The sequence below is a fragment of the Carettochelys insculpta genome, chromosome 5, assembly GCF_033958435.1.
Source record: "Carettochelys insculpta isolate YL-2023 chromosome 5, ASM3395843v1, whole genome shotgun sequence".
Lineage (NCBI taxonomy): Eukaryota > Metazoa > Chordata > Testudines > Carettochelyidae > Carettochelys > Carettochelys insculpta.
Genome location: NC_134141.1, coordinates 24,879,069 through 24,895,174, shown reverse-complemented (window position 1 = coordinate 24,895,174; position 16,106 = coordinate 24,879,069). Strand labels below are relative to the sequence as shown.

Here is a 16,106-nt window from a genome sequence, read left to right as displayed (position 1 = left end):
CCATTGTCAAGGGGAAGGAAGAAGGGTAGGTTTGTATGCTGAGCAGTGGTAAAGGAGGGGGAAAACTGAACAGATTCTGTTGAGTTTCTCTTTTGAGAGCACTAAGGGCAAGAGATACACTGGTAAAATTGAATGATTAATTTAAACTAGTGTTTGTGTGTCTAGTTGTTTCTCACTGAAAAAGTTATTGCAGTTCTGAGTACAGATTATGTGCCCTCCAAACGAATTTGAAAGTCATAATTTTTATGTATGGGAGTGAGATGGTTGAATCTTACTTAGTCCATAGTCTCTCTCATCTTGGTCACTTTCATGTTTCCGCCATCTGCAGCAGAGGTGTTGGAAAATCATAGTCATGTGGCTGAAAATGATCAGAGGTGGTGGTAGGACTGGTCTCTCGTGAAATGTCATGATTAATTGATACCTTTGAAATTTCCACACTTGGTTGGATATAGATTTGACTTCAAAAAATGTGTTACTAAAAGAAGAGAGAGCGAGAAAAAGGAACATAAATGAGATTGAAACCATCTTTGGGTATTTTCCAACATGATAACATGATAACATAGTACCCAGCTAGACAGATTAGTGATAGAGCTCATCATAAAAAAAATAGGACAGGACACACAATTACCAGCAGTTTTAAAGAGCTGACAGTTAGGAATAACAGAATTATAGCACTTAGCACTTTATCAACAGTTATGCTCACAAAAGGGATAAGTGTTGTTACCCACATTTAATGTATGGGTAAAAGGAGCAATGAAGGATTAAGTGAACATGTGCCATAGTTAAAATTAGAATCCAGGACTTCCTTGCTCTCGGTTCCAATAGATCTCTGAGGATTTGGATACCACAAATTCTAAAGAACTGTATAGCCACCCCTAGCCTGGAAACAGAGCCAAACCTACACCAAATGGTGCCCTGAATGACAAGCTTCTTCAGTGCCCCCTGCATTTGTTACACTTTTGAATACCTTAGTTCTCATTGCATTTGTAGTCTATTTCAGGTCTTTGATTCACGACTTGCATGCATGATTTATCCCAGTCATATAAGAGGATAAATTTGCATGCTAGGATCTATAAATCTGTATTTGTTCTTGCCATATATGAGTCAATTTAAAAATCCTCTAAGCTTACAGAGACTTTTTAATGTTAAGAAAAACTGAAATTGTACTAACATCAATACCAGAAACATTTTACTTCAAACATTCTATTTCCTACTTTTGTTGTGATTGACAAAAACAGCACCCCAAGCCTGAAGCCCCCTGAAGCCCAGCATTCTAGGCAGACACCTGGGTCACCTGCCCTTTAATCCGCCCCTGTCTGGAGACAATCTACTCTGTCATTTCCACTTATAATCAGTCTTCCCTAAAATTGATTTCAAACCCCAGTGTACAGCACAGCAGCCTGCAAAAGCTGCCGGGCTGGACATATCATCATTGTGATGCAAAGACCTCAGGATAGAGTACAAGGATCCCATGGATTCAGCAAAAGAATGTCATATAAGGTCTCTAGTTAAAGTCTGTATCACACTGATCATTGTAACTACTGCAAAAGATATGTATGGATGTGTAAGGAGGAGTGTGTGTGTGTGCACACATAAAATATGTTCTTAAGGTCTGTGACTAGGGACTTGTCACCAGAAAGGTGAAAGGCAGGTTTTCTTTCACATGACAGCAAAATCCTCACAAAGCACAGGGCCCCAGGGAAACATCACTATCATAACCTCCTGAATCCACATGCATCAGTGATCCACTCACTTAAAAACAGCAATGAGGAGGTTCACCAGAAGGATATTTGCAACCAAGAGGTAGCATGCCATGATGGCAGGAACGATCCATGCTCCTGTCTTGCAGGGGGGCAGCTGGATTATTTTGCCATCCTCTCTAGTTTCATTTTGGCCACAAGGAGCTGGGAAGAAACAATATAAACAAGCAAATGAGAATGAAGCCTAGTTTGCAGCACTTACTACAAAAGCATTTAAATATTTATGAAGGTTTCCCCCCTCACCGAGTCTTCCAAAGCACAGTGGGCTGATGCTTCCCCAAGAGGTTTGATTATGCACTTGCTTCATGCTGTGATCAAACACCTATCAAATTCACTATAGATTATACATGCTGCCGCTCTTGATATTGAATGCTCCTCTGTTAGTAGCATCAACATTTTCCCTGAGAAATTTCAGGAAGTCTATACAGTTTGAGTGATTTTAGTTGAAGCTGCCTGCCCCTCCTTGACCCGTCAAGCCGCTTCTGAAATAGTGCTATGTACTGTTAGTGATTAGAGGTTTGCATTTGAGGTGACCAAAATGCTTTTTTCTGTGAGCCAACATTTGTTTTCTACTAGGAATGAATATTTAGCTTTTGCTAATTGATAGAAGAGACTACAAATCAATACCACAAAGGTAACATATGAAATTATTTGGCCATTGCAGTACACAAAAATCTAAGAACCACCTTGAAAAATATTTGTAATGAGGCTCTGCTATACAGGTGGTCCCTGACTTACGAACAAGTGGACTTACGACCATTCGTACTTATGACCAACCTCCAGCTCACCCCCCCCCCGTGCACCCCAGCTCACCTCCCCTGTGGGGGGCTCCAGCCACACTTCTGGGGCTCCCCTCCAATCCCCTGGATCAGGCTCCAACCCCCTCCCCACCTGGCCGCAACCCCTGTGAACCTAGACTCAACCCCTCCCAGCTCCCATGTGGCCCAAATCAACACACGCAGGGCTCCAATCTGCCCCCCCCAACTCAAACACCCTGCCCCAGTGCAACCCCATTCAACCCCTCCCCTGCATGGCTCAACCCCCTTGTGGCCCCAGCTCCTCCCCCCATGCATGGGGCTCCGACTTCAATCTATGCCTGGGGCTGTGACTCCCAGCCCCCTCCACTCAACCACCCCATCCCGGTGCACCCCCCTGTTCTACCTCCTGCCTGGCTCAAGCCCTCCTTCCTCTGGCCCCAGCTTACCCCTCCACCCCCCCACACTTGGGGCTCCGGCTGTCAGCTGCCAACAGCATGCACGAGGGCTCTACCCCCTCCTCCAGCTCAACCCACCTCTGCCCTGGTTCACCCCCATTCAATCTCACCTCCGCACGGCTCAACCCCCCTGTCCCCAGCTGACCCCCCGGCACATGCTGGGCTGTCAGCCGCTGCAGGTACATGAGGCTCTACCCCCCCGTTAGCCCTGGTTCACCCTGTTCAGTCCCCCCCACCCACCCCAGCCCCAGCTCACACTCCCCGGCATGCGGGGCACCAGCTCCATCCCCTCTACCCACCATCCCCACAGCCCTGGCTCCAACCCCCTGGCTGGGGGCTCAAACCCTGCCCCAATCCCCTGCTGCCTGGGTACAACCCCCTGCAAGCCCCAGCTCAACTGCACTCTCCCACCACCCCTGCCGCCCTAACCCACCCCAGGCTAAACCCTCCTGCCCCCTCCCAGGGCCCCAACCCAAGCCCTCCCCGACTTGTGCGAAATTCAAGGTACGCAAGGGTTGAGTGGAATGAAGCCCTCGTGTACCTTGAGAGATTACAGTATAAGGGTATTTCTGACTTACGACCAAATCAAGTTACTATCAGGTGTTCAGAACGTAACCTCTTCATAAGTTGGAGACCATCTGTAAAGGACTTTTGATTGCTTAGAATAATGCAGGAGATAATCAAAGCATTTATTGTACCAGGTATAGGAACATGTAGGCAGTGGAGCTTTTAGACTCAAACACACTCCGCACTAATTGTTTGGAAGTAGGGGAGGAGGAAGGGAAAATTATTACTTTTTAAGTTCTCTGAGAATGTTTTGGCCAGAGACTCCCCTTTGTAAGTGTAACTGGTCAAAATTCTGGTTGGCCTTTTGGCCTCAAGCAGTCTACACCCTCTGTCTAACCCATTGCAGCATCCTGCCTTTTTTCAACTCAGCTTTTAATGACATAACGAACATCATTCATAGCTTTCCATCATTCCCTCCAAAGATGATCCAGATCCAAGGTGGAATTTTTCACAAGTACTCAGCACTTGCCTCATGATGCCCCATGTAAAGTCAATGGAGTTTTACGTCTTGCTTGGTGGGCGCAGTTAGACAAACACTGCTTTTGAAAATTTCATCCTAAACCAACAAATCTGCGATGTACAAGTGCTATTTCTTTTCAAAATGTTTACTCTGGGCCTGATCCAGACCCCACTGGAGTCAGTTGTGGGTGATGTGTTAGTCATGTGGTATCAAACAGCCCAGAGGCCTTGTTTTCTTGGACAGTTTGTGAAAATGTTATACTATTAAATCTGTACTTGACGCAGTTGTATGGGATACTTGTATATTTGACTTACTACTCCAGGCTGAAATATACAATCACCACCCACAGAAAATGCATTACCTTGCCAAAACAAGCAACATCACATACACCAGTAACACACTTCTGTGGAAGTTGTGTTGTTTTTGTGCTCATTATTAGTTTCCCTACATACAAGAAAAAAACCCACAGTGCTCTCTCTGGGATGAATTCAAAGAGAATAATTCTTCAAACAACATGCTATTTACAGATCCTTTCAATTAGCTGCTTATTTCAAGTTTCCTTTAGCTTTTCAAACTGTAATTTCACATAGACATCAAGGCCTGGAGACTTGTGGAACATTTTCTGTGAAGTGCTGGTTGGCCTCAGCCTCTATTCAACAGAGGCAAAGAGTACTCCGCATGTTTCAGGATCAGTCCATGAATAAACAAACTACTTTTAAAAGTGTGCTGGGGGTGGGGGTAGGTACCTTAATTGATTTCTGTAGGATTTTAATGTATGACAGTTCGGCAGGATACAAAGCTTAGTTCATAACGTGGCCCTAGAAAAACTCTAGATCAGTAACAAAATAAAAACCTAACTTATGAGGACCAACTGTGCAGGAAGAATAGTCTCTATTACAGTGACAGAAATTTCTTAAAAGCATGTTTTTTAGCACAGCTCAGGTAAATCAAAAGCTTAGTCCAAACTCTGGTTCCATTTGATTCTATTTTTCTTAATTAAAAAAAAATTTTCAACTAAAAAAATCCAGCTTTAAATATCCAGACAAAGAGGATTTCTCCATACTCCCTTAATGTAGCTAATGGATTTATTCACAGAGGATTTATGTCTTTAATGTAGGCCTGTCAGTTTACACAATACATTATAATGAGCAATTCAACTCAGCATGACAACAGCTTTCGAGCCCCACTTTGTTCCATAGCAATTATATGTAGATAAGTATTTGGTTATCCCCATACAGGTTTCCAAAAGCTTTCAGCCTACACCTGTTGTGTTGGAGTCAGCCGCCTTTAAGTGACAACTCAGAGTATGTCTATACTTCTGGGAAGATTGATCTGGTCAGGGTCAATCTTCCAGAGTTCGACTTTGTGCATCTGGTAAAGACACACAAAATCGATCTCTCTGGGGTCAGCAGTCAACCTCTGTACTCCACAGTATTACATGGAGTAAGGGAGGTGGACAGGGGTGTATAGAGGCTAGGTCTATACTAGGGAAATAAGTCAATTCTGATATGTCAATTCTAGCTACACAAATACAGTAGCTAGAATTGCATATCTGAAATAGACTTATTTCCCTAGTATAGACTTTGTGTAAGTATTAATTTTGTGTGGCATACTCAGACTATAAACAACCATACCTTTCAACCTTCAAATCTGCATGAAACAATTCAATTGTCTGACAAATGACCTAAATGTGGAACATCTATGTTTGTTGCACATCAGACCAAAACTGACAGTTTTATGATATACAATAGCTGTTTAAGGATACTTTTATTACCTATGAAATAAATCCAGTTGTTTAAAAAGAAAACTGAAAAATGAGAAATTCTCCCATATATAACCATAAGAACCCTACTGCATGAACATTGACCCTTCACATACCAGCAAATACTCCACCACTTGAACTAAAGCCTCCAGGTGGGTCAGTTTTGGGGGCAAAGTGACACAAACTGTCAATGAGTTACACACCTACTTGGTAGCCAACAGTAGTACAGTGGGTGACCAGAATTAATTGATTCTATTCTTGCCCCTGTGCAGGTGACTATGGTCTAGTGGTTGAAGACAGGTACCTAGATCTGGTATGTTCATTCTTAAAGGCAGCACATCCCAGCCTTGGGACTACTGTCTTCAAGGTGAAAGTCAGTCAATGTGCTCTGGTGCACCACTCGGGCAAGAAGGAGCCAGTGGGCTGTATAACTTGGCTGCTCCGAGGGCTTTCCACAGGCTGCCATTGTAAGCAGAGGCAGGCAGACAGGTGAAAGGGGCTGGATGGGAATGCACCTCCCCCACACTGGTCTGGAGCAACCTGAGCCCCCTTACCATCAAGCACTTTTTGGGAGGGTGAAGAGGCTGTAGCCGCACATACTGGGATTCAGCAACTCTTCTTCTCCTTGTCTGACTAGCAGGGGGCATGGGGAAAGTGCACAGATTGTGTTCATTCCTTTCACTGCCAGCTGCCAAGAGGAAGGGCAGAGGAGTAAGTTACGGAAGCTGTGCACTTTTGCTTGCTCCCTGATCATCAGGGGAGGGGAAGAAGAGCAGCAGCAAACCAGTGTGTGCACTTGCACCTCCCACCCTCCCAAAGTGGCACCCTTTCTCCCTGCACTCACTCCTTCACACCCCAGCCACCTGCTCTGAGCCTCCCACACTTCCCACCCCATGTCCTGACTCTTGCACCCACCCACACCCTCACTGTGACTACTGTATTGTCACACGCTCTCAGCCCCCTGCCCTGAACCCATCACCCTAAGGTCCTGCCCTGGGTCCTACACCCCCACACCTCTGCCCCAAGTCCTCTACATTCCACTCCACACTTAAATTTCTTACAGGTACTGTTATCTGGCACACCCTCCCCGCCCCCCATGCTCTGAAACCACCCCAGGAGAGTACCTGACAAACTTATGTTACTTTCACCCTCTGACCTGGGGTCTATTCCTGGTTTTACTGGGTCTTGTCCAAATCTCAGTTAACTTATTTGTAAAATGGGGACACTTAAGGCTAGCCTACCTCCTTCCAAAGCTAAGGGAGAGTCTGAGGACATGCTCAACAAAAATGGCTGTGAAGTGCACAGAAACCTGAACAGCAGGAAGTATAAGAGGTGATCTTAGAACTCATCATCTCCTAGTTCCCAGTCTAGTCCAGTCCAGTCTCTCCTATGATCGCTTTTCTTATAAAATAAATGAAATAAATAAATATGGAGATACACATCTGATAGAACTGGAAGGGACCTCAGGAAGTCATCCAGTCCAGTCCCCTGCCCTCTTGGCAGGAACAAGCACCATCCCTGACAGATTTTTTTTTAAACTGTTTGCCCCAGACCTCTAAATGGCCTCCTCAGAGACTAAACTCACAACCCTGGGTTTGGCAGGCCAGTGCTCAACCCACTGAACTATCCTTCCCCTCCTTGGCCTTGTTTCTGATACAGGGACCAACACCAGCTTTGGTGTTGATGTGGAACAGGGTGTTTCATTTGAAAGGTGGAATGTATCAGACAATTTAAGCTCTTTCAGATGTCTGTAATCAAATATTTACAAGTAGCCAGCAAAACACTCTACACTCCCATTTGTGGTCTGAAATGGCCAATACATGTTACGGAGGGCAGCAACTCACAGACATGCAGGTAGAGTGTGAGCATATGCTACAAAAACACACCCTAGGGATAGTGAGAAGCACAGAGGCACTGTGGAATGATTCCATTACCCCCGAAGTCTGTCATGCTATGAAATGCAGAATAATCTGACTGTGACGAGGTGCTCTACATTGAATAACTGTATTAATGGACATTCTATTAAATAAGCTAAATTAAATTAACACAATTAGCCCTCTTTTTAGACAATAAAAATACATGCTCATGCCAGCATAAGAAAATGTCAGAATTCTAGTTAGCCATTTAATAACAGGTTTTGATAAAGGTATTTATTTTTGTTTCAGATAAGGCAGAATGAAATCATGACGACAAACATTTTAAAAACAGGCATGCAATATTTGTTTCAAATTGTGTGCTTACATGTGCGCACACTGTGGCCCTTATTCATTATGGCACTTAAGCATGTTAGGTGTTTTGCTGATTCAAGGCTTTTTAGGATGACTGCATCTGTACACTAGATGACTGCGTATGCACACGACTATTGGATACCTAAGTACCCATTACACAAAGGTGGGACATTGAGGACAGCTCTCAGAGCTACACTTTCAACAATTTGGCTCCTCAGGACCCAGCTCTAATTTCAGTTACACATGTGCAACTTCACTAAATTTTAGGACACTAAACAGTGGTTTTTTTGCACCCTTTGTTTCTTCTTTCACAATCCCCTCCTATGCTTATTTTCCCTTCCCTTCCCATGCTCACTTTTTCAGCTTCCTGCATAGGTCTTTCCTCCTACCTCCCTGGCCCTTTCCTTTTTCCTGGCCAGCTCATTGCATGAGACCAAACAGCTGTAACCCACATCTCTGAGTGATTCAGGCCTAAAGCATCTGCAGAATTTAGGCCTAAGGCTATGTTTACTCCAACGTCTATTTCTCTAATGTAATTAAAATTAGCAATGCCCATGTCATAGCTGGTGTAATGTGCATTCAGCTGAGGACTTAAGAAAGGACAGTTGCAAATCTCCTCCCCCATCCGCTGTCCCAAGAGAGAGCGAGAGAAGGGCATTACTTCATATCAAAAACAATTTCCATATACAAGATTTTCACCCAAAAATGGATAAGGTCTTTACAATTCAATGCATATTATATTATTAGAAGGACTGCTTAATGAGCACTTGCAGTTGTGTTTCTCAAGATGAAGACAACAATATGAATATTAATAAATATGTTTGTGATGCTCCAGAAATCTAAAACATATCCATATCAATAACTAAGTGCTTTTCCCAGTTTAATATGTCCACAGAGCATTAAATCAAGGATCTTAAGCACTTTATAACCATTAATTACACCCTATGCAATTTTGTGATTTAGGTATTTATTATCCTCATTTGCCAAAAGGAGAAACTGAAGCGTAGAGAGGTTAAGTGACTTGCCTAAGGTTGCACCATGATTCAGAGACAAAGGGAGCACTAAAATCTGTTAGTCTCAATCATATGCTTGCTTTAGTCAACTGTGGGGAAAAAAATGACGTGGAACTGCAACAGTACTTCATTATTTAAAATTATTGTTTTAAACATGAATAGATAGTGTTGCAATGATAGAGAATCATGGAAATTTAGGGCTGGAGGAGATATTATCCTGCACCCTGAGCTATGGCAAGACCAAGTAAACCACGTTCTTGTGTTTTACTTTTTGTACTGGATTGTGCTAAGACACTTTTTCCAACTATCTGTTGTGCCTGACAAATTTGGTGCTTTAATCACATTTATACAAAAAGTCAATTTATTCTACACTTGCTCCCTCTAATTCCAATTTCTTCTTTCTCTGTATATTAAAACAAAAATTTTTGCAACAAGAGAAAAAAAAGCATACCTAAGGGTACAGAGACCTTCTAGGAATATCACCCAGTATGTCCATCTAGTGTATTAACAAAATATTGTTAGTGATGCAGGGTTAGTATTAAGTATAGTCACTGAGGAGCAAAAGTAACAGAGTGAAAGCCGTGCTAGTCTATATACTATGAAAACAAAAAAGCAGTCCAGTAGCACTTTAAAAACTAACAAAATAATTTATTAGTGATGAGCTTTCGTGGGATAGACCCACTTCTTCAGATCATAGCCATACGAGAACAGAGCAAAAGTGCATTTCCTTCCATCTTGTACAAAATTGTTGTTAGTTCTAGAATACTAATTCTAGAATACTTCTTGTTGGTGATGCTCCTTGTGAGAAAGTTCCATAGAAACGTAAAAGAAGTTGAAACAAACGATATTTTAATAAGGCTCAGTGAAGATTATAAGATATACAGGGCCTGAATTCTCATTCACATGTAGGCACCTTTATCTTACTCTAGCAGTGTCAAGTCTAGCAGCGTAAATTTACACTCATTGTAAGGCCCTGTTAGGCTGCCAAAATCGTGTAACGTGTAAATATATTGTCTGTTAAATTCTGTGGACCCAATTAATATTTACACGTTACCCCATTTTGGCAGCCTAACAGGGCCTTACAATGAGTGTAAATTGTGTTTTAACCATCCTATACAATTCTATATTCTTCTAGTCAGCTTTCTCCAATAAGAATTATAGTGTAGCAGTTAGCATCCCTGTCCTATGCTGCAATCAGAATGCCTTCCCCCAGTTATATTACGTTATTTCCCACTCTCTTTCAACTTTGTTGCAATAGACCTAGTGGACCACCAACTGCTGCCCAACATCTGACCTCCTTTAACCTCTCATGGTTAGGGATTTGTGAACAGAGTTTTCTAGCTCCTTAGAATATTCTATATATTAAGGACATAATTTTCTTTTACATTTTATACAGGGGTTCAAAAACCTATAAAGATTTGTTAGCTATGGACTCTCCTCTTGCTTATAATGACTATACACTGAAGTAAACCCACCTTTATTATTGCATTACTCAACTGTAAATAAGAAGAGAACCTGGTCCATCACTATCTGTTAGGATTCTATGGAATTTTTCCATAAAGGGATGTATGGAGCAAAAAGCAAATTGCCTCCTAGTTCTCAGATTGCTTTTGAAATGCTGTCAGTTGGAAAGAAGTTATTTTGATCTATACACAAAGCAAATTTTGCACAGAAAACAATGAGCCTACACACAAAGGTTGCCATTAAAAAGTCAATATCTGCCAGCAGCAATCACAGTTATTCCATATTCTATGTCTATGAAGAATGTTATGTGTTGGATTTTAATGATGACTGCTGTCCATCAAGATGTCATTTTACAGTTGCTATCTGGGCACATAAAATTACTAACCAAACTCACCAGCTTTTTATAGAGCAACATTATAGACAACAGCATCAACAAATTTCCTTTGATACCATTTCCACCTCCCAACTCTGTTTTTTTTCCTAAAGAGAAAGGAAGCTCTTGGGGAAATTCAATCTTTGGGTTCTCAATTCAGATTTAAAACAAGGGTATCTATTAGTGCAAATTGCTGTAGTAGATTTTATAAGGACACTTGTCCACTAGAAGGGCATCAAAACAACTAATCAGCAGTTGATTGGAAACTACTATCAATCAGTGCCAGTCTGAGCTGTCTGAGAAATGACAAACTAAAAGTGAAAAGGTTTCACATTCTATTACTAATTCCAGGCTTATCCAACCTGTCCTTCTGCAATAAAAGGCTGTTTATTGGAAAGAAACTACTTTTTTAGTTTCAATTTTGGGACTAACTTTAAAATTTGAACATAATTTAAACAATCTTAAAAGTTTTGTTCTATTTTTTCCCTTTATGAGTAATTGCTAATCAAAAATCTATATGAGTGCAGTGTGTGTGTATAGGACATACCACTGGGTTATATACTAATTCAGGAATAAGCAAATTGGCAGGGGTGGGTGCAAAATTTTGTAAGGGCGGGGCCACAGCATGTGCATGCTGCTGTGTATCAGGCTTATCCAACGCATTAAAAATGTTGAAATATGTTACCGTTTTTATGTATTTGTATAGTAGACCCCAACTTATGTGTAGGCTGTGTTCCTGGGCAACCACACAAGTCAGATTTTGTGCAAGTCAGGACCAAGTAGGGGAGAGGCCCTGTCGCCTTTGGTCCCCTGTTCCTGGCTGTGCCTAGCTCTCTGCTTCCATGAGTGGTGGGGAGCCAGGAGCCAGGTGCCAGCCTGACTCCTGACTCCATTCTGCTTTTGGGAGCCAGGAAACTGACCAGCGCTGCTGGGAGCTGGGACCAGGCTGCTGCTTGGTTCCTGGCTCCTGCAAACAGAGGGGAGCCGGGAATCAGGCTACTGCCTGGTTCCTGGCTTCCCCCAATCATGATTTCAAATCAAATTATTGCAAGAAATGCATAAGTTGAAATCATGTAAGTCAGGACTCTACTGTATTCACATTTATATAGTGATTAATAAAATTTTACATTCTACATACTTACAGATGCCAAAAAAATTTTTTTCATATGAACATAACTGAAATTTTCATCAGTTTGGATCACATTAGACAGGTTGAGTAGGCCCTGCTAATTGCAAGGATGAAAAGTGGGGGCTGATATAAAAAGTTTGTTCAACCCTGTACTAATTAACTCCCTCCAGTGAATGTATAACTGTCCCCACTGCTGAGTTGCAAGTGAGATTTCATTGTCCACAGTATACTGTTGAACATTTAGACACATTTCAATTAAGAAAACTTTTTCACATGAAGGAAATGCAGGTATTCATTGATTTTCTATTTTATGTATATAATAAATCACATACAGTCCATGCAATACATTAGAAAAATGTCTGTTTAATGTTTTAGTGCAATATTTTAAGAGAATTGAAAATAAGAACAGATCTACCAGATGGACAGGCTAACAGTTGATGAGGTGGATCTGACCAGCCTTACACCATGCTTCACAAATAAACAGAAAGAAATAAAAGAAAAAATATTTTAGAGTAGCATACATTTTGTACATTTCTCAAATAGGCACAAGTAATCTCCAGAATGCAGCTCCCATCACATAATGTGTCAAAGATCAGCACTCTGGCAGAATCCAGAATTTATGGCCAAAACAAACACATTCAAAAAATAATCTGAGTAATCCTTTCAACTGAATATGAAAAGAAAAGTAAAATCATAGTTGTGAAATCTGATTATATTTTAGAGGTGACACAACAGCTTTTAGGACAAGTATTTGAGAAAGTACAGTCACTCTAAATAGCATACACTGGCTGATTTAGCTTAGAACAGTGTGGAGAATATATGGCAGTAAATTTCCAGTGAAAAAATAAACACAGTTGTGTGTCAACCAGTGCATTCTTCACTCAGTTCCATGGGTAACATACACAGCACCGTGCATATAATTTGCGATGTACTGAAAGAGTGGCAGACTCTTAACGCTCTGCACGGTCTCTTTCTTACCCACACACAGAGAAGGAAGTAAGAGGCTGTTCTTAGGCTGTGTCTACACTTCCCCACTTCCTCAAAGGCTAATTCTCCTTGTGGCAACTTTGACTTGCTGGCCTGCTGTGTAGCTGCAGGCACTGCAAAGTGCCCACGCTATTTCAAAGTGCCTTTACTCCCGAAATTTGCATAGCATGCCGGCACTTCAAAGTTGCCGTGGGGAGAATTAGCCTAATGAAGTGCTGCATATTCATTGCAGCACTTCATTAGTATTCGCTGATCAGGCTGATTACCATGCCCCCTTTGAAGAAGGGGCAAGTGTAGTCACAGCCTTAGAGTTTCTAAATAGGATCTTCTCTGTTAAAACCCCTAATTTCCTCACATAGAGGGATAAAAGAACTCATGTTATACCTGGCTGAAGTTAAAATGATGCATCTGCCTTCATGACTCAGCAGTCATTGTGCTGCTTCTTTATGTAAAGTTCAAGCACTGGGCATCAGGACGATTCCCTAGATTAGCCAGGATCCCTACTATATGGACAGAGTCTGCCAGCCTGTTACAGATTCCCAACAACCATGCTCCATTCATGTTAAAATAATCTCTCTCCAACTGCAGGGTTCTAAACTATAATCAGCACTTGGTTTGACAAAACACTCTTATTCAGCCAAATCGCTGCACTTGTTGCACTATACTAGTTTCTTAGTACAACATCAATAAATGGCCACTTGTAGAAGGACAGACCATTCAATTTGTAAGTGAGCCACAGTTAAAGCCAACCCCCAATTAATATACACTGGTAACTAAAATGGATTTCTGGAGCGAAAAAAAAAAGATGGAACCAAGTGGAAAAAGATAAATACAGGGAGAAATGAGGAGTAACCACAAAAGGAGATTCTATCTGCATTTGGCATACAGTGCCATGGATATGACACAGAAAGCACGCAAATAGGGCTCTCAGAGTTACCCTTCATGGAGCACACAGTCTACTTCTAAAAGGCATTAAAGGGGATTAATTGTGATGGAGATATATGCATTTTTTCCAGACCTAAACAATCAAGGAAAATCAACACACCATTCTAAATTCTTCAGTATTGGATGAGCCTAATACATATCATGGATGCACACTCCTTCCTTTAGGCTGTAACCTAGTATTTGAATTGATATGTTTGTATAGATTTCATGGGCTCTCTCCGCCACTAGAGAAATTAATCTGTAAATGCTTTTAAGATCTGTGCACATTTAAGCAGAAGTAAAGGGGCTGAACATGTCTTGCATAACGGAGTTTGTTAAAAAGTTGGTTCTTAGTTCTTTCCATTCCTCACACTGCATCATTTCACGTCATCACTAACCTTCTTTGCTGTACTATGCCTGATGGCACCAGGAGGTTTACTGTTAAACAGAAAACTCGCATTTTCTGGATTGTCAGACAAATAAATATGTAGGAAAGGGTGACTTACATTTGATTTGCTCTGAACTAAGCACAGGCTCATGCCTCGCAATAAATAATGAAACAAATTTTAGCAATATGTCCACCACTTGCAAATGACTGCCTCACATGATTTAACATAATGATGGCAGTGGTGCACAAGTCTCAGTGAAAGCAAAACTCAGTAGATCAAATCCTCAGTTGGTATAAGTCAGTGTAATTCCACTTCCTTCAGGATAGCCTTGCCAGCTTTCACCAGCTAATGAGATGGCTCCACATTTTGAGACTGGATTCTCAATATCAAGTTAAGCAAAACTGGTGCATTAATTACAAAATTAAACCAATGGATGGAAAAGGAGTGGAGTGATATGTCCTACATATACTGATGGACTTCTCATGGATACCTAGGACAACCCCCAAATATCCTTAAGCATTTAAAAAGAATCCATCTCTTCAAAAAGTTATTTATGTATGACTATATAAAAATAAAATGTAGCAATACAGAAATTGGTACCCCAATATTAGCAGCTACAAGTAATTGTTTTTCTGTGAATACCTTTTTCAGTGAACGAGTCCCCCTATCTTGAGCCATTTATTGAGAACATACAAATGATCTTATAAAGACATCACCTTACCAAAATTGGATACCTGACTTTGGAGTATGAGAATCATAAACTTGCTTACGGTCTATCTGGTCTGCAAAAACTTCCCCATAGATCATCCAGTAGGGCATGTAAAAAATGTTCTTTGCCAGCTTCCACGAAGGCTCTTCATTGGGGAAGAGAATTGCCTGTCTTGCGACACCAAAGCTCATCAGAACCACCAACATAATGATGACAAAATACATCATGTCTATCATCTGAAAGGCAAAGAAGGGAGAAATAGACATAAAGGAGTGAGAGGAAATTATCTGGCTACATTTCAATCCAGAGGCAATGAAAAAAGTTTGTAAAGTTTAAGAATGCAATTTTCACAAGGGGCTTCTAGAAGCTACGTTTGCAATTTTGCACATGTGGGCTGGAGTTTTCAAAGGCAGTGAATGGGGAAATTGGGCATTTGGTTTGACTGGGGTCATTTTCAGTGGGATTTTTGAAGCTTGTAATGAGTGGGTTTGTAGGTCTGAATTTACAAGCTACTGGCTGCACAAGCTTGCCTGCATCTACTACAAGTTCACTTATGATTGCTCAGCCCAATTTGCGCCACACTTACAAGAGGAAGCACTATTATGCTTCAGGTGGAGTCTCTACAAAAACAGTGGACAGGCCATAGACCTAGTCATCTATTTAGCCAACAGCAGACAATGTCCCAAGGCAAAGAAGAGTGGCTGTAACTAGAAGTCAGCATCTCTCACACAGGAATGGTGAGTGGCAGAACAGCTCATTAGTGCAATGTAACATACAGGCACAGTGGAAGCCAGTAAGAAAGGAGGTCCATAGCTCAACATGTTTGGAGGTGACCAGAGGACAGTGGATTTTCTAAAAATAACATGAAATTATCGTAAGGGCTCACTTCACTCTGCACTTCACTGCACTACACCTCCACTCTTCAGCATCTGATTAGCATATGCAAATAATTCATTACGACACTGCAATAATGTCTGTGCTTCAGAGAAGTGCCTAGGAAAAAGGGATACCCTCGGTACCCCAAAACACATGCCACAGGCCCCAGAGGAACTGGCTAGGATCAAAAGCATGTGGTTGGAACAGATGTTGCACCAATGGTAGGGATAAGAATCTCAAAGATGGATAGTA

At 41.6% G+C, this 16,106-nt stretch overlaps 1 protein-coding gene across 4 annotated transcripts in view; it reads right to left on the bottom strand.

Annotated features, from left to right (window-relative positions):
* Positions 1-16,106, bottom strand: part of TRPM3 (transient receptor potential cation channel subfamily M member 3) — a 503,278-nt gene that overhangs the window by 7,871 nt on the left and 479,301 nt on the right. For all 4 annotated transcript variants that reach the window (XM_074994073.1, XM_074994074.1, XM_074994075.1 and 1 more), the window contains 3 exons: positions 15,040-15,214; positions 1,754-1,904; positions 276-475 (listed from right to left, as the gene is read on the bottom strand). In XM_074994073.1, the coding sequence (XP_074850174.1) occupies positions 276-475; positions 1,754-1,904; positions 15,040-15,214 (526 nt within the window). The remainder of the gene's footprint in view (positions 1-275; positions 476-1,753; positions 1,905-15,039; positions 15,215-16,106) is intronic.